This window comes from Patagioenas fasciata, chromosome 3 (assembly GCF_037038585.1).
Source record: "Patagioenas fasciata isolate bPatFas1 chromosome 3, bPatFas1.hap1, whole genome shotgun sequence".
Lineage (NCBI taxonomy): Eukaryota > Metazoa > Chordata > Aves > Columbiformes > Columbidae > Patagioenas > Patagioenas fasciata.
The window spans coordinates 123751686-123774379 of NC_092522.1; the positions used below are offsets into that span (position 1 = coordinate 123751686).

General features: G+C 49.0%; 1 protein-coding gene across 14 annotated transcripts in view; it reads right to left on the reverse strand.

The window, feature by feature from the left end:
* Positions 1-22694, reverse strand: part of EXTL3 (exostosin like glycosyltransferase 3) — a 159470-nt gene that overhangs the window by 16824 nt on the left and 119952 nt on the right. For all 14 annotated transcript variants that reach the window (XM_065833539.2, XM_071807171.1, XM_065833546.2 and 11 more), the window contains one exon: positions 19082-21706. In XM_065833539.2, the coding sequence (XP_065689611.1) occupies positions 19082-21229 (2148 nt within the window). In that variant the 5' untranslated portion in view covers positions 21230-21706. The remainder of the gene's footprint in view (positions 1-19081; positions 21707-22694) is intronic.

A 22694-nucleotide genomic window follows, 5' to 3' on the forward strand; every position in this document is an offset into this window, starting at 1 on the left:
GGCATTTATTTTCAACTCCTAGTTTGGAAAAATTCAGACATCCTCTGATGAAGAAAGTTGCCCAGATCAGCCCTCAAGACCCACAGACTCGCAGATACCCCAGGGTCTCGTCCCCTTGTGCATCTGCGAGTGCTGAGATTATTTACCAGACTCCTTAGAAAGAGTCTGTGTGCGCAGATTCACATCTGCATGAGCAGGATAAATCACATCTTTATTTTTACCACGTCTGACTCCATTCCCTACTTTAACTCCCTCTGCGACCGAGGTGTTAGATCAGACTGACACTCTCTTCTCTACAAATACAACCAGAGATGCGGACGAGGAAGACGATTCTGCCTGGTCCCAGGGAACAGCAGCATCCTTGAAGCTGCATATTTTTTGGGGAGTAAAACTGTCAGAACGGGTTTGCACTGACCTGCTGGAAATGGAGGAACAGGTTTGGGATGTCAGATGGGACTATGGCAGGAATTCTGGCATCGGGAGAGGCACCATATGGCAACCACACACCTGAGGTTCGCTCTGTTTTGAAGAGGACTTCGATTCTGATTTCTCTCGTGCTCCGTGTCGTCTCCCCCCCATTTAACATGTCATGGAGCTGAAAAGAGAAGAAGCCGGTCCCAAGGCAGGCAGCGCGTGTTGGCTGCACGCCGAGAAACCAAGCTCTCCGCCAAGGAAAAGCCAAAGGAGCTGCTGCCATCGCTACAGACGCCATCGAAAATCTCCACAGCCCTCTACCCATTCCCAGCCAGACGATGTTTGTGTGAATCGCGCAGTTCTGACCAAGATTGCAGGCTTTTTATTCCTTTATTTTCTCAGCGTTTTATCACTACCTGCTCCTGGGCAAGCTGAGATGCTCCACAAAAGCTGGCAAGGTCACCATGGCTCTCAGCCCAGACCTCAAATCTATCTGACTGCCCTTACCAAGGACAACTCCAGCGGTGCTTATTGAAGACGATCAATCGCCTCCTGAAAGTGCAGCATCCAACTCAACGGCCCCACGGTCCTGCCCACGCACAATTTCCTCGTGCCAATCCCGACTCCCACCATGAGAAAATCCTCTCAATTTGCAGAGGATAAAAATTCATTCAACTCCTGCCTTCCAAAGCCAAAACCACAGTGAAAAGCACAGATCGCAGCCTTGAGCTCGGCCAGCAATTCTTCATTTAATGAGAAATAAAAAATCTGGCCTTAGCAATACAACATGATGCTCGTCCCGGCGCGCAGCCAGACTGCCGGGGCTCTGCAGGCAGGAGAAGGGATGCTAGCACGGCTTTCCACCCGGGATGATGGTTTTCCTCCCTGCAAACACGCTCTCATTCCCAGCCCGGACCCGAAAATTCAAGAAAAGGAGTCCAGTATGACACACAGCATGTCAACAGTTCCCAACGAGCTGCAATTTGCAGCCCCGCACCTTGACACACGTAAATATGGTGTTAAAGCTCCTTCCCGAAACGCTGCCAGCACTGTCAGGTGTCAGCAGCCTGGCATTTGGTAAAGAAATGGATGTTCTTTTGATTGTGAGTGTTTATGATAATTTCATGTTTAAAAACCTTGGGATGCAAAGGCATGACCACGGATGCAGAAAGTAACTCATTCAAAACCTCTCCTAAAACCTTAAGATGTTGGTTAAGACAATGATCTTGCACTGTTATCCTTGGGTTAACATGCCCAAATCCAGAAGATATTGATAAATCATAGAATCATAGAATAGTTTGGGTCAAGGGACCTTCAAAGCTCATCCAGTGCCACCCCTGCCATGAGCAGGGACACCTTCAGCAGCTCAGGTTGCTCAGAGCCCCGTCCAGCCTGGCCTGGGATGTCTCCAGGGATGGTTCATCCACCACCTCTCTGCCCAACCTGGGCCAGGCTCTCACCACCCTCAGTGTCAACAATTTATCCTTCTTGTCTGAATCTCCTCTCATTTAAATGAGCACAGATGTGTCCACAGCCCCTGAACGAGCCCCGATACCCCAACCAAAACCGTTGCGGTGAGAGATCCAGGCTGCTCGGAACCACCTGCCCATGAGGTTCAGCTGTTTGGGGGATGCGCTCCTCTCCTGACTGGTCTCTCCTCAGCTAACTGGGAAGTGCTGGGCTCATTCCCCGCTCTGCTTCAGCTTCTCTGGATGAGGTCCAGGCCACCAGGCCCTTGGGTCCAAATGGTGCCGCACCAGCATCTGCTTCAGCCGGGCAAGGAGAAAGGAGACGGTAATTTCTCCTCCAGCACCCATTTCCAGACCTTTCTCATCTCAGTTCTCACCTACCCCATACAGATTCTCTGGTACCTGCGCTCTTGCTTGATTTGATGGCGCTTGTACCAAAAACACCATCATTTATTTGAAAGTCCACCCAAAACCTGCTCTTCAGAAATGCACTTAGCGGGATGTTCCTTCATCTATTGCCTGATGAGATGTCCTTGGTTTTTATAACAGCTTCCCTTGGCAATTCTTCACCTTCTTGTTTTCTCTTTAATCTTTGCTTGCACAGATGGGTTGGAAAGTCACCGTTATCCCCTTTCTCATGTAATAATTATTCTGCTGCTCCTTTCCCAGCGTTTTCTCTTCACCTTGAAGCGGCTCCAGCCCTGAACCAGCCTCTCCAGACTTCTGCACTTTGCCACCTCCAATTTAAGGCATCTTCAAAATTGGAACGAAAAGGATTTATAGACTATTTTAAGACTCATCTCCAGAGGTATGAAAAGTGTTTCACTGGAAGGGTATTCAGCTGCAGAGCTACCCAAAGGCACCGCACGCTGCATATAAATTGGTAAAACAGATGCATCCTTAAAATACGTGTAATTAAATAATACAACATAAAACCAAGCATAAATTATCCCCCACTGAGAGCAAAACCGCACAGGAAGATACTAGTGGAAATCCTGTCTTTTAAATGGATATTATGTCCATGTACGTAATATGTGCAAAGACCTGGTCTCTCTTTACGCTGCTCGGCTGCAATCAGTGGGTTGCTCATCTCCAAGATGAGAAAACAGCCTGAGATACAAATAAAACTGATTATTTATTCCTTTTCATATGGGTGCAGCTGTAGAGAAACTAGAGGAGAAAAATGCTTATTTTAACACTAAAGGGATCTAGAGACTCACTTGTTTTTACTCTCTGCGTGTTGCTGTGCAATTAAAGATGCACGTTGAGTCAGTTGTCCAATTACATTTATTTTACAATTATTTGTAATTATTTGGCTCCAGAGAAGGTCCCTGGGATAACACGGTGTCTCCTGCAGCTGAGGTTTCCAAATAACTCATCTCTCAGTGCTTCACCTCCCTCCTTCCTCAGCTTTCTGAAACTCCACTCTGTGCTTTACATGAAAACCGAGCGCGAGGGGACAGAAAAGCTCACAACCCACCTTCCATTAGTAGATCTGGGATCACGAGCCAGACACACAAATCACTGTTTGCTGTGAAATGAGAGGAGGACATTTGAAGAGCAAAGATCCTCCACTCAGGGTTTGGATATGAGAATCCAAATTGTGGTGGTTATTGTGGTTTTTGTTCAATTAAATTGGTAATATCCAAAGGAATAGTGTTCTGAGAGGTGTCATGGTTCTTCTTAAAAAGTACTTAAAAAACTTTAAAAGTACTTAAAAGAGGCCAATAAGAAAGATGAGGATGGACTTTTGAGCAGGGCCTGTTGTGATAGGACAGGACAAGGGGTGATGGTTTCAAACTAAAGGAGGGAGATTCAGGCTGGACATGATGCAGAAATTGTTTGTGCTGAGGGTGGTGAGAGCCTGGCCTAGGTTGGGCAGAGAGGTGGTGGATGAACCATCCCTGGAGACATCCCAGGCCAGGCTGGACGGGGCTCTGAGCAACCTGAGCTGGTGAAGATGTCCCTGCTCATGGCAGGGGTGCCACTGGATGAGCTTGGAAGGTCCCTTCCCACCCAAAATGTTCTGTGATTCTATGATTCTCTAGTGACAGCACCAAACCACTCACCTAACAACAAAAAGCTGTTCTCAAAAACTCTTTTCTCCGCCTTCGTTGTACCTGTTGAATCTTCAAGCTCTTCTGGCAGCCCTTCTCAACTCTGAACTTCATCTTCTCTCCCTCTTCCTCCTCTCTAAATACCCCTTGGCTGCTACAGTCGTAATTTTAGAAGCAAAAAGGTTATTGGAATAAACAGCTTTCTCTTGTAAAGCTCAGGGTAACAATACAACACACTGTTGAACTTACTGGCATGCGCCAAGCCAACGTGGCTGCGTTTTAACGAACCAGCACTGTCAATCCTCCCCCGGTATTGCAGTTCAGTTTATGAATGTGCCAACAACTGAGAGATCTTTGGATGGAAAGAAACTGCTGTTTAGCCTGAAGAACAGGAGGCTGAGGGGAGAGTTTATCGCTGTCAACAACTGCCTGAAAGGTTGTAGCATGGAGGGTGTTGGTCTCTTCTCCCAAGAGGAAAAGGCCTCAAGTTGCACCAGGGAAGGTTTAGATTGGATATGAGGAAAAAATTCTTCCCAGAAAGGGTTGTGGGGCATTGGAACAGGCTGCCCAGGGCAGTGCTGGAGTCGCCATCCCTGGAGATGTTTAAAAGGCGTTTAGATGAGGTTCCTAGGGACATGGTTTAGTGCTAGAGTTGGTTAGATTACGGTTGGACTCGATGGTCCTCAGCGTCTCTTCCAAATGAAATGATTCTATGATTTTCAAGGTCAGTTCTATAGAATGAAATCCGAAGGGGCAATATTCCTAAATCATGAAAACCCAATGCCTGAGAGCGCAGCATTGATTAAGTGGTGGAACAAGAGGGTTGGATACACAAAGCTGAGCCCCAGGAGCTGGGTGCTGGAGAAGCACAGCTCCGAATCACTTCAGTACAACACAGAGATACCATTTCTAACCAGCCCTCGCTGCTCAAAAAGAGAACACGTAAACAGACGCTGAGTTAAAGAGATCACTGACCTGCACCAGCCTTCCTCTCCTGGGCCTGTTTTGGGTATCGCAGTGAAGCTGGCGCTGCACCGCACTGGGCAGAGATGCAGAAGGTGGGAGCGATGCCCGCAGCCGGCACGGCTGCACGCTGCTCGGGATGATGTGTTTGAAATTCAGAGCCGCAGAGCGAACACAGGCCAAGAAAATGCCCACAGCCAGGACTACCCTGGTCCTGTGCTTGAACCACAGAAATACTGTGTGATACAGCCTGTACAGATGAAGGAGAAAAAAACAGACCAGCTCACAGAGGAACATTGGAAAGCCTGACCTTATTTTGGCAAAATATTCAGTGTCCCTGCCTCACTTTCCCAGCTGAGCTATGGAGGCAGAGTGCTTATCACAGATGTGTGGTTAGATGTGCTGGGCCAGGTACAATCTTGGTGTGTTGTCCTCCTTGGAAGAATCATAGAATAGTTTGGGTTGGAAGGGACCTTCAAAGCTCCCCCAGTTCCCCCTGCCATGAGCAGGGACATCTTCACCAGCTCACGTTGCTCAGAGCCCCGTCCAGCCTGGCCTGGGATGTCTCCAGGGATGGTTCAGCCACCACCTCTCTGCCCAACCTGGGCCAGGCTCTCACCACCCTCAGCACAAACAATTTCTTCCTCATGTCTGGCCTGAATCTCCCCTCTTTTAGTTAGAGCCAAACAAGAGCCTGGAACAAGCATGCAAGAGCCTAAGGAAGATGCACAACCTGCAACTCCTTGACCTTATTGAAAAAAAACCAAGCAACTCCCCAAAAGTTCTAAAGTACTGACACATCTCTCAGGCCTTGACTCTTGAGACGACTCCACTAGCTCATTCATGCACCTCTAATTTCATTGGAAAAGACACGTTGCCAGTCCCTGGGTCTGTGCTGAGAAGTCTGGCAGCAAATGGACTGAGAGCCGAGGGATGGATCTGAAAAGGGCTGTCACATCTCATCTGCAAGATGGAGAGCGTGTACAAGTCAACGTAGCAGTTTAGGAGCACCCTTGAGACACCCTCTTCGTGTCAAGCCATCAGCTTGGTGCAACACCAGGTCACCGGCGTCAAAGGGATGGAAACACAGCGATATTCACCTTAGAAATACAGAAATGCATAACGGAGCGTCAGAGCATCTCCAGTGGAAGAAGAACGTGCTGGAAACCCAAGGGATGCAGACCCAGGGGATTACTGGAAATATCTTCTTTCTGTTCAGGAAGTGAGGCAGAGCTTATCTCGCCACACTTTGCTCTCTGGCTGAGAGCCCGGCTGCTTTAATTAACAGAGACTTTCCTCAGTGCAAATCCTCAGTATTGTTGTGCAATTACTACTTCTGCAGTTTCTTCTCTCTCTGCTCGGTATCTGTCAAACAGGATTTCCAGTACAGCGGTGAAACAAAACGCCTGGCAGAGCAGGTGTGATTATTCTTAAATTTGTTAAAAACGGTCTGTCCGACTCTTTGGAATACATTACATTTAATGATGCTCGTTGATGGTGTTCAGCATGTAAAACCCGCTGTGTCCCACGCTAGAAGAGCTTTAGCGCAGGCATTCATATCTGGGGGCTGAAGGCATCAAAATGAACATTATATCTCAACTAACAGAGGAAGAAATTGGGGTCAGACTATTAACTTACTGAGCAGCTACTAAAAAAGCGGGTATATAAACTTGGTACAGAAGCACAGCCAAGAAGTCACGGAGCTTGCAGGTAAGCTATTTTTTTGATGGGAAGAGGACAGAGGATTTATTAATGCTGACGTGGCTGCGAGCAGCGAACATAAAGAGCACCCGGGTGCATGAACTCAGCTTCTGGCTGCCAGGTTTATTCCAGACTGGGACTTTGTGGCGACCTCAGAGATGAGAAGGCTGAGACCTCACTGGGGAAGTTCTGATGGGTCTGGATGAAATGAAGAGAGCTTTCTGTCCTCAAATACATCACAGGATGAGAGGAAACGGCCTCAAGTTGCACCAGGGGAGGTTGAGGTTGGATGTGGGGAACAATTTCTTCCCCAAAGGGCTGTGGGGCATTGGAACAGGCTGCCCAGGGCAGTGCTGGAGTCACCATCCCTGGAGGGCTGGACAGACGGACATGAGGTTCTCAGGGACATGGGGCAGTTGGACTCGATGATCTTGAAGGTCTCTTCCAACAAAAATTATCCTATCATTCTATGATGAGAGCTCTTTTATGTAATGTTAGAAGAAGAGAACAAGCAAACCCACACCCCAATTCCCTAATCGGCATTTAGCTGTTGTTGTTCTTGTTGTTCCGTGAGTACAGCTCATCGAGAAAAGCAATTTCCACAAGCTCAAATATCAGAGAATAAGGTCAGGATATTAAGCTGAGTGTGGACAAATAAAGGGGAAAGGCATTTTCACCAAACACGCAATCTCACCCCAGCAAGCAGTAAATGCCTTCTCACTCAACACGGCTGAGTCAGTTGATGACAAACCAGGATAAAAACCCCAGACGGGCTTCTGAGGATCTTCCCTTTGCTCGTAGGCTTCAATTGCTGCATCCTAATTGCTGGAACCCTTGGTTGAACCGTACTTCACCTGGTCCAGGTCTCGCACCATCCAGAGGAGCAAAAGGCAGCAACAAGAGGGAAACAACCCCCATGCTCTCCAAGCCGTGGGCTTTGTGGTGGCCGACATCACATTCTTCAGACCTTGGCTTGCCCTGAGCCTTTGGTTACCCAGTGATCTACTTAAACTTCTGCCGCTTGTCAATTAAAAAGTAAAACAAGGGGGAACAAATGCTTCCATGAAGAGGTGGTTAACACGCTACAAAAACATGGTCAGGATGAATCCAGACTGCCATAACCACCTCCCACAATCCACAGCAAGGGTCGGGAATTAAGGATCAGCACGTGTTAGAAATTATAGAATTCACGTAAATGAGGCATAATTAAAAACAATTCCTTCTATAAATGTCTGATAAAATCAAGCTAATTATTACCAGTGTTTTGAAGTCAATTGGCTTCATCACCTGTATTCAGAGCAAGAGAGGAAAGAGCCTTATTGCAAAGAATTAGCTAGTTTACAGCTGTTATATTCCCCAGAAAAGTGCTTTTCTGGTTCCCTCTTAGCTCTCTTCTTCACAGAATCCCAGTATGTTTGGGGTTGGAAGGGACCTGGAAAGCTCATCCAGTGCAATCCCCCCATGGAGCAGGAACACCCAGCTGAGGTTCCACAGGAAGGTGTCCAGGCGGGTTTGAATGGCTGCAGAGAAGGAGACTCCACAACCTCCCTGGGCAGCCTGGGCCAGGCTCTGACACCCTCACCCCCAACAAGTTTCTTCTCATATTTAAGTGGAACCTCTTGTGTTTCAGCTTGATCCCGTTATCCCTTGTCCTATCATTGTTTGCCACTGAGAAGAGCCTGGCTTCATCCTCATGGCACTCACTCTTTATATATTTATAAACATTAATAAGGTCACCCCTCAGTCTCCTCTTCTCCAGCTCCAGAGCCCCAGCTCCCTCAGCCTTTCCTCACACGGGAGATGCTCCACTCCCTTCAGCATCTTGGTGGCTGCGCTGGACTCTCTGCAGCAGTTCCCTGTCCTTCTGGAACTGAGGGGCCACAACTGGACACAAGATTCCAGGTGTGGTCTCCCCAGGGCAGAGCAGAGGGGCAGGAGAACCTCTCTGACCTACTGACCACCCCCTTCTAACCCACCCCAGGTCCCATTGGCCTTCCTGGCCACAAGGGCCCAGTGCTGGCTCATGCTCACCCTGCTGTCCCCAGGACCCCCAGCTCCCTTTCCCCTACACTGCTCTCTAATAGGTCGTTCCCCAACTTACACTGGAACCTGGGGTTGTTCCTGCCCAGATGCAGGACTCTACACTTGCCCTTGTTAAATTTCATCAGGTTATTCCCTGCCCAACTCTCCAGCCTGTCCAGGTCTCTGATGGCAGCACAGCTTCCAGTGTCAGCCACTCCTCCCAGCTTGGTGTCACCAGCAAACTTGCTGATAGTGCACTCAGTTCCCTCGTCTAAATCGTTAGTGAATATATTGAATAATATTGGCCCCAGTACTGACCCCTGAGGCACTCCACTAGATACTGGTCTCCAACTGGACTCCGCACCATTGACCACCACTCTCTGGCTTCTCTCCTTAAGCCAGTTTGCAACCCACCTCACTACGTTTCCCCAGCAAAGGACGGGCTGTCCCCTCACTGTCGAGATAAGGCAGGTTCCCGCCAGCCTGGGCAGCTCGGGAGATCAAAATGATGATCACTCCCTTCACATGGAAGCTGCAAACTGAACCTCCCTGCCCAGAATGTTTTTAATGTTCAACATGAAGACCAAAACCCATTTCCTTCCCTACACAAACCTCAAAAAAACCCAGACTTCAATTCAGATAAGCACGCAGAAACCTGAAGACTTTGCTAAACTATTTTGATCCCAGGGTGTTATCTGGGAAGCCTAAGAACGGCTTCACCACACTTCTCATCTTTCTGCTGCTAGTAAATCTGGAAATAGGAGAAAATAGCATTTCTGTGAGCTTATAAGACGTACAAGTGAATGCTTTAGTGATCAGGTGTGACTTTCTGCTCTTCGTGCCTCAGTTTCCCCTCTGGCTCCTTTGCAAGATGCCCTTACCCCCTGTTTATGGACTTTTTGCCAATATCAGGAGAAGGGAAATATTCCCCAGCTTTCTTTGCAGGGCTAACACAGATTTACATTAATTAACTTTTAATGAAGTGACTTTAAACTCCTGCTTTTTCCCCTGATTTTCTCATGCTCTCCAAAATGGCATCTCCTCACCGTCATCAGGAAAGAAAAAAAGCTCCATCTTTTCTGGGTATTTGTAGTTAATCAGTATGGATTTCAGGGATCCAGCAGTCAGGACAACAGGAAAACAAAGTGCAGCCCTTGGTTCTGACTCCAGCCACTCCATCACCTTCCTGCTTATCGATCGCGTTTACAGGAGATGAAGCCGCTCCTCTTTCGGAGAGGGGAGCGCTCCGTAAGCGCAGCACGGCGGGGAGATCCGTCACGCTCTATCGCTACCCGCAGACTTTGATTTCAAGAAAAATTGAAGAAAAAGCATCCACCAGCTCGATAAGGGAGAGCAGCGTCTGCTTTCGCACCAGATACAGGCAGGAGCTGCGGGGAAAAGAGGTAAGAGAGTGTCCAGGAGGTCAATAGTCCTGTGGCTGCTGTGCTGCACCATCGCCAGCCCACCGCTCCACTTGGGAATAAGTCACCGTCTTCTCTTTGAAAGCTGCAATATCTTTGCTCATTGATCCCCCAGAGCTTGGGGAGGCATCTGTGAGCTACACCGGACACGTAAGAACAAGCAGAGTGATTAAAACCTCTCCCTTGCTCCTCTTGTCCTTCTCTAACCACGTAGCCAAGCATCACCTTCCTCTTTATAACCTTCCCATGTCCTCCACAGTTGCCTCCCTGATGTCCCAATGCCCTACAAGGTCCCTGCTGTTGCGGTAAACTTTAACAACACATATTTTCTTCTATCCCATCTATTTAACACCCACAAGCCGATGCCAAATTCACAACCTCAGTGACTACAGCTCATTCCTTCTCTCCCGTGCCTCAGGGCCCATCCATTCCTTGTGGTACCGCATCAGGTTATGGCTGCTCCGGGAGACAAGGCTGACTTCACTTCACATTCACAACCTGTACAGAATGCACAATCAAATCGTTTTGCACAGCAAAACCACTTCACCAAAATGGTTAAAAGCATGGGAAGAAAGGAAATGCAGGCATCCAGGCTTTGGGACTTTATCAAAAGGGCGTAGCTTGAAGTGGATGTCAACACACGGTGCCATATGGACTAAGGAAGATCTGCAGTAACAGTGTCACCAAAAATGAAAGGAAGGTGAAACAGAAGCGCTCTCCCCTGCCACTTGTTTCCCTGTATGGAATAATCTGGAGACACTACATATTCTCTTGTTATTTAAACAAGCACACGCAGACCACCACGCAAAGCCTAAAAGCAGCAGGAATCCAGCCCTGGAAAAACAACGTGGTATTTGGATTTTGCTGCTGCACTGACACTGGTGCCAAGTCCTACCGTGCCGCTTTTGTCCCTTGGCTGTTGTGACAGAGTCTGCTCCGGAGCGGAAAGTGTTTTAAAGATGCACGGACAGCTTGTTGTGGTGATGGTTTAAAGGCTTCAACCCTGGGGGACTGGCCCCTGGGGCATTTTCAAGCTTTTATGTGCAAGAAAAACCATCTACAAGGGCACCTCCCTTCCTTGTTCCTTGTTTTTCCTTTTTAATGCCTTCTTTCTGGTTGTCAGCCCCGTTAGCCGCATCCTAAGCCAAGGGAATTGGGAGAGGCTATGGTCCCATTTCATCTACAGAAAAGCTACGACAAACCAGCACCAAGAGAATTAAGCGCTGGTTTTAGGCAACAGCAGCGGAGCATTGCAAGACTGCTTGAGTTAATATTCAGAGCGCAAATCCCTAAGAAGTCGGCGCTGCTTGTTAAATCATCAGCGTACATTCATGCATCGCTGCACTTGTGCTTAGGCCCCGCAGTGACGAGCATCTGGATTTTAGCATTGCAGGTAAACTAAGCAGCAAATTTGTTCTTTCCTCTTCTGCTATCGAATGGTAAAAATATACACGGAGACGGCAAAACTCGCAGGGATGTGAGATCTGATCCGCCTCTCCAGCAGCAGCGTGGGCTGCGGGCAGCAGGTGGTGCTGCGTACCCGACAGTGGTGCACAGGCATTTTTGGGCAACATCACCCTGACTTACAAAATCACTCTCATCAAGAAATCTTCTAACTCGTCATACGCCGTCGGTAAAGCTGGTGCGCTGGATGGGGCTCATTTAACCCCCAGATGGTGCAAATCTCTTGTGTAAAGTGACTCGGTGCTAAGAAACAAGGTGATTTTCTCAGCTGATTTTGTCATGGAAAGCAGAGCCTGAATTGTTCCTTCTGGATGCAAAGCTGGAGCTCCCCAGGACCTGAATGTTAAGTTGAGTTCCTCCTGATTCTGTAACAAGGTGGTAAGTGCTGGGGGTGAATCTTTGTCTCACCAAGGAGCTTCAGCAGGTGAGCTGGCCCAGCAAAACCCAAGTCACGTCACCAAGGAAGGGTCAGGTACGTCCTCAAGTACCTGGTTGAGTCAGGACTTGAGCTGTAAAGCTCCCAGGAAGCAAAAGGATCGATTGAAAAAGTGGTGTGATCAGTGTGGAGAGTTTTATTCCCCCGTTTAACTGATGGTTCCCTTGAGGACCTCACCATGCATCACGCACACCAGTTTAGCTCGAGTTACTGGTGACTGTGTGAGCTCTTAGTCTGCAAGGTTGGCTCTGCTCTTATCACAAAACCAAATGTGATGTTGAAGGAGAAGCAGAGAAACTTGTGCTTCCCCCCCATCTTGCTACACACTGATATTACAGTCTGAGCAGCATCTGCTCCTCCTCTTCTGAGCCAGAAGCATCACCCAGGAACCCCCTTGTGCTCCTTAAAGTGGAGACACCAAAGCACCTTCAAGTATTTTTGGTAGAAAGGGCACGCAAACCTAAGCCATCCATCCTCCAGCAGCGAGCTCAGCACAGACGCTGCCTGAACAGAAGGGAAAGTGGTGAGGGCATTTCCCCCCGTCTGCTCCGGATTAACCAGCAGCATTTGAAGGGACGCAGCGAGCGGCCAAACGGGTCTGCAGATGCGGCAGCGCTTCCGGATTCGACATTTTCCAAACATTATTCCATTTGAAACAAGTGGCTAAATTGAATGAGCTTTCTCAGCCGGCCACCAAGCCCACAGAAAAGGACGTTACGCCGCTGGAACTGGCTGCAGGGATCAAAGTCAGCTCCTTATTCTGTAACAAAGCTGAAGGAAGGGATTAGTCAGTGCCGAAAGCCACAGGAGCTGGCGCTGGCAGTGAACCCAGCTAAATTGCTCAAAAATACCTACAAGCACACACCACCTAACCCCAGAGGAAAAGGAGACAGCAAAGTGCTGCAGGGTATTTTCAGCCACCGTAGGACCCGCACGCACACAGAAAAGAGAGAGGAATTGCAAGTTCAAACTGCAATTCCTTAGAACACAGAATCCCATAATGTCAGGGGTTGAAGGGACCTGGAAAGCTCATCCAGTGCAATCCCCCCATGGAGCAGGAACACCCAGCTGAGGTTCCACAGGAAGGTGTCCAGGCGGGTTTGAATGTCTGCAGAGAAGGAGACTCCACAACCTCCCTGGGCAGCCTGGGCCAGGCTCTGACACCCTCACCCCAAACAAGTTTCTTCTCATATTTAAGTGGCACCTCTTGTGCTCCAGTTTGTACCCACTACCCCTTGTCCTACCATTGGTTGTCACCCAGAAGAGCCTGGCTCCATCCTCCTGACACTGCCCCTTTCCATATTGATCCCCAGGAATGAGTCACCCCTCAGTCTCCTCTTCTCCAGCTCCAGAGCCCCAGCTCCCTCAGCCTTTCCTCACACGGGAGATGCTCCACTCCCTTCAGCATCTTGGTGGCTGCGCTGGACTCTCTGCAGCAGTTCCCTGTCCTTCTGGAACTGAGGGGCCACAACTGGACACAAGATTCCAGGTGTGGTCTCCCCAGGGCAGAGCAGAAGGGCAGGAGAACCTCTCTGACCTACTGACCACCCCCTTCTAACCCACCCCAGGGACCATTGGCAGAGGTTGTGAAAATATTGGGTTTGGGCTGAATAAGGTTTAGGCCCAGATGTGGGAAGCACTTTCCCAGCTCAGCTGGGTCCACGCTCCGTGTGGCACCGGCAGCTCATGCGAAACCACTGGGCTTCCAAAATACCTCAGCCAAAATCCAGTCATTACTGGGCAAGTGCGAACGATGGCTCAAAACAAAATGAAGCTACAACACAACTGGGTGGTCCCGATCCAACCCGCCAACCCCCAGCAATACACCCTGATCTCAATTATCAGCTAACGAGGACACATCTCACTCTTCCTTTGCCCCAGGCCCAGGTGGGGTCACCCCCAGCCCACCCATCAAAGCGACGGATTTGAGATTGCGAACATCAGCAGCCACGCTGAGCTGCACGTGAAGGGCTCAGGACAGGGAAGAATAAAGAGAAATAACAGCAATGTTGCTTGGAAATCACTGCTCGAGGTTCAAACAGCCTTGTGAACAGACGAAGCATCTGTCCCCATGAAGCTCTTTGTTTTCCACAAATGTTTTTCTCCTCTGGCAAGCAGAGATCACTGCGCTGGCAACACAGTGTGGAGCCTTCACGGTCTGAAAGCAGCGGTTCCTCTCTCTGGCTGGCAAAACCTCAACTTCAAACAAGATACTTTCACCTTACACAACTGAGGACATGGGAAAAAAGTGTTAGAAATGCATCTTTGTGCAGCGTAAGGGACAGACTGACATGAAGATGCTGGAGTTGGATGGCAGAGGGTGCATCCAACAGGCGGAGAATTCTATTTATTTGAGATCGTAACCAAATCTAGGCTCATCCTAAGCTTAATTTTCTCTTTCCTGGTCTCCTCCCATGTCCAGGGAATGACCCACAGGCTGAGAAATGTGGGTAGCAGAGGAGGTAAACTCCTGCTAAACACACTGTTTGCTTCCCTGGCTCCGACTGCAGCTCCTGAGGGGCTTTAAGGCAGTTTCGGAATGGGAAATGGATAATTTAATTGCCGCATTAGAGGATCTGTGGCTGTTTTGAGTGCAAGCTGCTTCAGAGCTTAATCACCTCGCTGCTCTGGGCTTTGTGTTCTCCCCACCTAACCGAGGGCATGTGCAGCACTGGCAGACTTCTGAAATACATATTAAACACATTAAAACAAACTCTCTTCAGGTAACTCTGGCTGTTCAAGCTCAACTCATGCTTTGACATTTCTAGCATTAAAACCTGAGCAGGAACAGAGTTAATCCCGTCCCCCTGCCCCATGTCCTGCTCAATGCTGCACGGAACACGGACGATGAATCAGCTCTGGAGGATCTGAAGAGCTGCTAAAACCGCGTGTTGGGTTTATTCAGCATCTGGACCGGGCTTTATGCTGCAAGTTTGCCGAGGATTTGCAAGCAAGTGCGCTGTAGCAGGCAAAAAGCAGCAGCACATCAGTGCTGAGCACATGGCAACGCACAGCGGGATCAGAATCTTCCTGGGTGCATCTTATCACCGCTGGCGTGGGCTGGAGGAGCGGCTGCCTGAGTGTTCTGTTTCATTTGTTTCCCTTCACGTTGATTCAGGCGGATGAAAACGCTGTCAGGGAATGGCAAAGCAAAGCAAAGAGCGAGGTTTCTCCTGTCGTCGCCTGTTTGCTATTTAGAAATCCCGGGCCTGGAGATGCTGAAAGGGGAAGCTGAAGTCTCTACGCTGAGATCACGCCAGATCTTCTCCTTAATGACTCCTTTTGTTATTCCACCACTGGAAATCTTTCCAAGATTAACGTGCATCTGCGGGGAGCACGGGAGCGGTGGCCAAGTGTCACCACCTCAAACCCCATTGCTGTCTTTTCCACCTGCTCAGAGCAGAGATTTCATCCAAATTCCTTTCCCCTTTTCTTCCCTGGAAGGATGGAAATAGCGGCAGCACTGGCTGGTGAGGTGCGAGTTGTGCCGTGTCCAGGAGGGCTCTCACCCCCGTCGCAAGGAGCGGAGCTCAACTGCTGCCAGGTGGCCCAGGCAGTTTTAAAATACAGGATCGAAGGCTGTATGGGGTTGAAGGGACCTCTGGAGATCCCCCAGTCCAACCCAGCTGCTCACGCAGGGTCACCAGAGCAGATCACACAGGTGGGTCCAGGCGGGTTTGAATGTCTCAGAGAAGGAGACTCCACACCCGCTCTGGGCAGCCTGGGCCAGGCTCTGGCACCTCCCACCAAAGAAATTTCTGCTCATGTTCACATGGAGCCTCCTGTGTTTCAGTCTGTGCCCGTTGCCCCTCACCCTGGCGTTGGGCACCACTGAACAGAGTCTGGTCCATCCTCTGACACCCACCCTGAGATATTGATCCCATTCACCACATCCCTCTCTGCTTCTCTTCTCCAGCTCAACAGCCCCAGCTCTCTCAGTCTCCTCATCACAAAGATGCTCCAGACCCCTCAGCATCTTTGTGTCCCTCCCTGGACTCTCTCCAGTAATTCCTTGTCCTTCTTCAACTGGGGAGCCCAGAACTGGACCCACAACTGCAGATGGGGCCTCCCCAGGGCAGAGCAGAGGGGGAGGAACAACCTCCCTCCACCTGCTGCTCACACTCTTCCTCACGCACCCCAGGTCCCATTGGCCTCTTGGCCACAGGGCACATTGTTGGCTCACGGTCACCCTGTTGTCCTCCAGAACTCCCAGGTCCTTCTCTGCAGAGCTGCTTTCCAGCAGCTCAACCCCAACCTGTGCTGGTGCCTGGGGTTGTTCCTCCCCAGCTGCAGGACCCTGGCGCTGGGCACCACTGAACAGAGTCTGGTCCATTCTCTGACACCCACCCTGAGATACTGATCCATTGATCACATCCCTCTCAGCTTCTCTTCTCCAGCTCAACAGCCCCAGCTCTCTCAGCCTTTCCTCTTTAGAAAGATGCTCCAGATTTTGAGTATCCTTGAGCAAACTGCAGTTTTGTCAGACACCGCAGAGATATCTTGAAGGATGAATAAATGCTGCAGGGAAGAGCTCAGAACTTAAGCAGCACTTGCAACGTCACTGTTGGTGCTGGTGGAGTCCTGGTCTCCAGGTCCCAACGCAGCGCTAGAGATACAAACCCTCGCAGAAACCAAGTTTTTAAGCTTGCACAAACAAGACTTTCCATCTTTGTTTTTCTGCCACGATACTATTTAATGTGAGATGGGAGCAATTTGTACGGCTCAACTCCAGCACAAAGGCACTTTAAATTAGAGGGTAACCTACCCACATCTGTTCCAGGGGCAGCCTTGAATGACTTCACACACAGCTTCACGTTAAATTACATTTTCACCCAGTCACTTCAGGCTTGGTGCAGAGCCAGAATAATTGAACAAAGACTCCTGTGCACCTAAGGAACTTCACTGATTTTGCAGTAAATTATGCCATCACAAGAAATCTACATCTACGTACAAGCTTTTTAAAGAATCAAATATATTCCGTAGCCCTGTTTGTCTCATTATCCATGAAAGATTCAAAGACCCAACACAGCTTCAAGCTTTGCTGTTGATTAACTCCAGCTCACCAGGGAAAAGAAACCATAGAACCTGCTTTGGAAAACCAAATCACAACCAGGGAGCGCAGTTTGCAAGTAGAGTTTGGAGGAATGGATCAATGAACTACCCATGCAGCAAGGAGCCCAATGCTCCTCTGAGCACAAAGCTAAAGCCTAGTCCTAAGTCCCACAAAGGTGCGGCAAAGCTCTGTGCTTTGGGGCTTAGGACAACTCTTTACACTCCAAAGTTACTGGGATGTATTTTTACATAGAGATACAGCGCTGCTTCAAGATCTGAGAGAATTTATATCCCCTGTCAAACCCCGTTTTTTTTTTCCATAAGGAAATTAAATTTACAGCTCTGTTGTTTCTTTCACGTCGGCGGTCGTAAGGGTTTGTGTTTCTCACCTCTTACCCTGGTGACCACATCCCACGTCTCAACCAGCGAAGCTCAAACGGAGCCTCAACCTCTGCTCCCCAGGTCCTTGCTGCCCTTTTCCACAGCGGCTCTGAGGATCTGTTGCTGTTTAATGAACTCAGGTAACTTTTTATATCATTACCACACTAAACCATCCACACAGATGAATACTACAGACTGCCAATGTGGTTTAAACATGGATGCGGACTTAGCAACAAGCAGAAACATATTTTTCTTTCACAAATAACACTATTAGCGACTCCAAGGAGAACAATCCCCACTCCTCGGCTCCGAAGGAATACACGGTTTTTCAGCAAAACACAATGTGAGGATTTTGCAGAACTCAGGCATTCAACAGGACTAATGCCAAAGATTATTTTGCAATTATCCAAGCAATTTTCTCTCCTCATTGTCCCTGGACCAGACGGGTTTTTCAATGTGAGCAGAAGGATTTATTCATCACAATAATAATAAAACGAAATATTAAATCAATGAATCTCTTTGCGTGAAGCATAAAGCTCACATTGTTATTAAGCTTAGTAGCATCCTGTCACATAAACCACACGCAGCTTGTGTACTTAAGCACCTTCTCCCTCTTTTCTTTTCCTCTTCCCTAATTTGTAAGACATCATCCTTCCATTTGTCCTCTAAACACGAAGGGATTCAGACAACAGCGCTGCCTTTTGTTTGTGGCTCTGTGCTCATGGAAGCACCTGGATATGTATATATATTTAATATTGATCGCTAACATTGGCCAGTGCAGAAAGTTATGCTGGAATGACAGACAAGTCCTAAAAGAAAGAAATACATATGCAAGTAATAGTTTAGGGAGAATTAACTACAAGCACCGCTGCCAACACGCAAGTAAGTAGGTGGGCATGAAAAGGAACACTGCCAGTTTTTGAAGGTGTCACTTAGTTTGGCTGGAAAAAAAGAAGATCAACCCAATCCTAAGCAAAACTCCATGACAACCTTTGGAGCGTGGAAGCTGTCACGGGCACATTTGCCTTCATTGGTTTTCCCGTTTTCTTCTCTCCCATCCTTCGCAATGTAAAGCAATAAATGGCTCCTAAGGCTCTTGCAGTGGATCCCTCTTTTGTTTTTATAAAACATTTATTTTGTAAAGTGCAGAAACAGTCACTACTTAGGTATTTATAAGGTCCTCAAAGTGTGATACTTAAAGAGCCAGAGTAAGATTTTCCATCAGCAAGAATCTCCAGCTTTAAGCCTTGAGATCCGTATTAGGTTCCTTAAAAACCATTACCATTTCATGGCACCTCTAAAGACCCCGTACTTTTACAATTTAGGCTCTCCTGCGCAACGGCTCCTGTATTTCACAACCGAACGGATCCTCCCATGACAGCAAATCATTTTGCGTAAGCCCACAGGTCGCAGAGCGCAGGCTCGGAACGCTGGCCTCCCTGTAAAGGTGATGGAGAGGACCAGGCGTTCCTGGAGCACCAGCCACCGTATTCTCACGCAAACACCTGAAACGGGTCAGGTGAGTCGCACCGGTCATCTCCCTGTTCTTCTTCACCAATAGAGCGTCCAGATCAGGTACCGACATCTACAGCCACATGAGAGAAACGCTGTCCTAGGTGACTTAAGCTAAGCCGACGCGCTTAAATTTTAACGCACAAATCCCACCGGAAAGCAAGATCGAAGTAGCTACATCTTTCTTACCATGATTGGGACGCCAATGTCCGGCCACAAGAGATCCTCAGAGGGCAGCTTGGGAGAGTTCCACACTACCACAACCTTATTTAAGTAGGGGAGACCATTGAGCCTTTCTAGGGAGTTCATCAACACTTCCTCCCGCTCGTAAGTCAACATCACTACTGTGAACTGCTCGCGGGGGACGTTGCCACCCAAAGCGGCCTGGAACTCCTTCCCAGAGCCGCCTGCTCCTCCACCAATTGGTCGAAATCCAGTCCCAGACCCCAAAAATTTCGCTTCCGATGGCAAAACAGGGTCAAAGGGAGTGTAGGGGAAGAGGTGGAAAGGCCCCGGAGCAGAATTCCAATTCCTGTAGATGTCCATTGCCGTGAGGGTGAAATTGCGGAGATATTTGGGAGATGCATAGGGTGGTTCTGTTTCCACAGGCCCCAAGTCCAGGTCACCGTTGTCTGCCATATTGGGGTCTGTACCAGCAGCTTTGCCAGACCGGTGGGGAATCTCCACGGCCGTTTCTTCCCGGATGGGAGCAGCCGGGATTTGGATTCGAGTCCTTATGATAGCTAAGACTGTGCTGAACACGTTGTCAGAGGTGGAGAAGTAGGTCTCCCACAAGAAGCGGCCTTGCCTCCTCATGGCAAGGAGATCGTTGTCAGAAATGCTTCTCAGAAGAAAGTGCACTTCTGTGATACGTGGCTTTGGTATGATTAAGGCTGCCTCGTTCCACCGGATCACGTCGTGGTAGGGTAGTTGAACTTGCTCTCCGAGAACTACCGGGATGGCTCCGACTTCCAGAGCCTCAAACAGTCTCATGGCACACCCGGCGGAGATCACCAAATGGGTGTCTCCTGGGGTGATTATCAGTGCAAAAGTAGATAGCTTCAGTAGCTCTAGTCTGTCATCCCTTTCTCCACACAGAGCCCACTCAGTGGGCAGACTCGCCTTAGGCTGGTTCTTACAGGTGAACTCCACCAGAACAAAGTCCAGCTTGCTGTCCTGAACAGCCTTCAAGGTGGTGATGATCCGATCGTCGTAGTCGGCTGGGGCGTTGCCTTCGATCTCCTCTTCAAAAGAGCGAACCTCTTGCAAGCTCGATCTGAGAGACTCGATCTTCTCCCCCTGGAAACTAAACAGATATTTACGCTTGACCGGCACCTGGGGCGGGATTTCTAGGAAATTGGGTTCAGACATAGCGTGGACCAGAGGCGATACCACGATATCGAACCCCGGTCGATACTGCACGTCGTAAAAGGTGGACTGGGCGATCATGGCGCGCCCCGTGCTGATATTGTAAATGAAGTTCTGAGTTTCCGATTTCCTTGACAAATTGATGATGAGATGGTTATGTCCATCAGTCCTCCAATACGGCAAAGAGTGCAACTGTTGCTCTAGTTCAGTAGGTTTTGGCATTACGGGCTCTTGCATTTCCCCCACTAAAATTATATACACACAAGCAATATTTGCATTTTCAGTAACATAAACGTTAGTTCTGACAGTCGCCTCGAAGGCTTGTTTAATTAAAGGGTCTAAGGAACTACCAAAAGGGTAATCGTCACTGTTGTAGACATAGACTGGAAAGCCCGATGTCAACGGGCAGCGCGAGTAGTCGAAGCAGTTGTGTAGCCTGCAGTTCCGATTGGATTTTGGCAGGGGGAAGGTGACATCGTCTTTGTCTGGCAGCAGTCGGATGGGCAAGGAGAGCTTGGGCTGGTTCTGAGCCATCAGCTCTTTGTAGGAATGCTCGGTCTGGCTGATGACGTTCTTCAGCTGCAGCAGATCCTGCTTGGCATTTTCAATGCTCTTCTTGCAGGCCTCGATCTTCAGGTTGAGCTTGGCGATCTCGCTGTTGAGCTCCTGCCGCTTGGCCTCCAGCTGGAGCAGCTCCTCGCTGACCGACTCGCGGATGCGGCACAGGTCCTGCACGTGCTTCACCTCGCACAGCTCGTTGCCGGTCCGAGGGCCAAAGATGCGCTTGCCGGCATCGTCCGCGTCATCGATGGTCGTTAGGTAGTAGTGGGCGATGAGGGGAAAGAAGACGAGGATGATGAAGAGGGTGAAACTAAGCCAGGTGAGCCGGATCCGACTGGACCACCTCAACACCCACGGCTGGCCTCCGTTCCCCACTCCCCCATTCCGCAACATCGTATATCCAGTCATGAGTTCCAAAGTCGCTGCGCGCCCAATCACGTTGGATCAGTAGCCATAACCAAAACAGTTCTTATAGCGAGTCTCTCGATAAAAAAATACTATTGTGCCTGCTTAACGAGAAGCCAATAGAAGGGGAATTTCATCTTCTTCTTGTGCTGATGGCTTTTCCACAGTTGTTTTGCTGCAGGCGCAACTTTTGATCCCGTTAGATTCAATCATTGGCCTCCTCACCCACCTCCAGCCCAACCTGGTCTGCGGGCAAGCGTTGCTGGAAGTGTCACAGCGTTGTCATGGTGATTCAGAGCCTCAACCGGCAGAAGAAAAACACAACGGGATGAAGCCAAACTCCACCGCTGCTCTCAACATCCTGCATTACCATCCGATGAATATGCAGAGGCAGCAGCCACCGTGGAGAAGGAGCCAGAAGAGACTCGTACGAATGTCAGTCTCTCTCATCGCTGCGGCGCGGCTGATGCTCTGCCAGTCCTACAAGAGAATAATTGTATATTCAGCCAACGCAAACAAAACGACTCCTTAGTGACCCTAAGACATCGCTAGTTTTTAAAAACAACTATCCTCTCTGCAAACGAGCAACCTTTGTACACGTCTGACACCTCTGGGGTTGACACCAGTAAACCTGGGAAAGCGATGGGATTCATTAGATGCGGACACAGGGTTTTCTCCAGGCACTTTGCTTTTCATTAGGGCTGCACGCTTCAGTGGCCAGACCAGAAAAATGACAGCCCCTGCATCTGGTTCCTTAGTTCTGCCATCGTCTTGGTGGGTAATTTTGCAGAAGATGCTCGACATCTGCAAGCTCCCGTCTCCTTGTGTACAAAATGGAGATATTGATGTACACCCGCCCTCTCCACCCACCTTTTAATGGCACCTTGCGACCCTGGGCCACAGCGGTGCTGGGAATTTGTGCTGCGTAACCAAGTGTAATCACTATTGTTCTGGTCGAGTGAGTAGAGCTGATGAGGAATTTTTAGAAGAAGTGTTTTGCCTTCATTTCCTGCTGGAAAACACGGATTCATTGCAAGAGAAAGCTTAAAAGCAAACATATTCGTCTTGGTTACAATCACCTCTGCTGTCTGGCTGCATATGAGAATTTCTGGTCAAAACTGGAGAAGTCTACACTGTACATCAAAAGCAAAGATGCTGAAGTTGCGATTTGTTGGGTACCACAGCACCCAAGCGGTATTAGCTGAGTTAGATGTGCGGTTTTGCTCGCAAAGCTCTGCTACGGCACTGAACACCCACCTAACATGGGCATAAAAATCCAGGACGTGGCAAATCCAGCTCTGAGTCTTTGGTTTATGCCAACAGATTCAAACCTAAACTGCGATTTAAACTCTCCCTTCCCTTCCATTAGCATCCTATGAAGTGCTAATGTTTCTGGGCTATTCTTTCATATATTGGACTTCCCACATCACTAATGAATATAGTGCTGGGCTTAGCATCGACGCTTGCA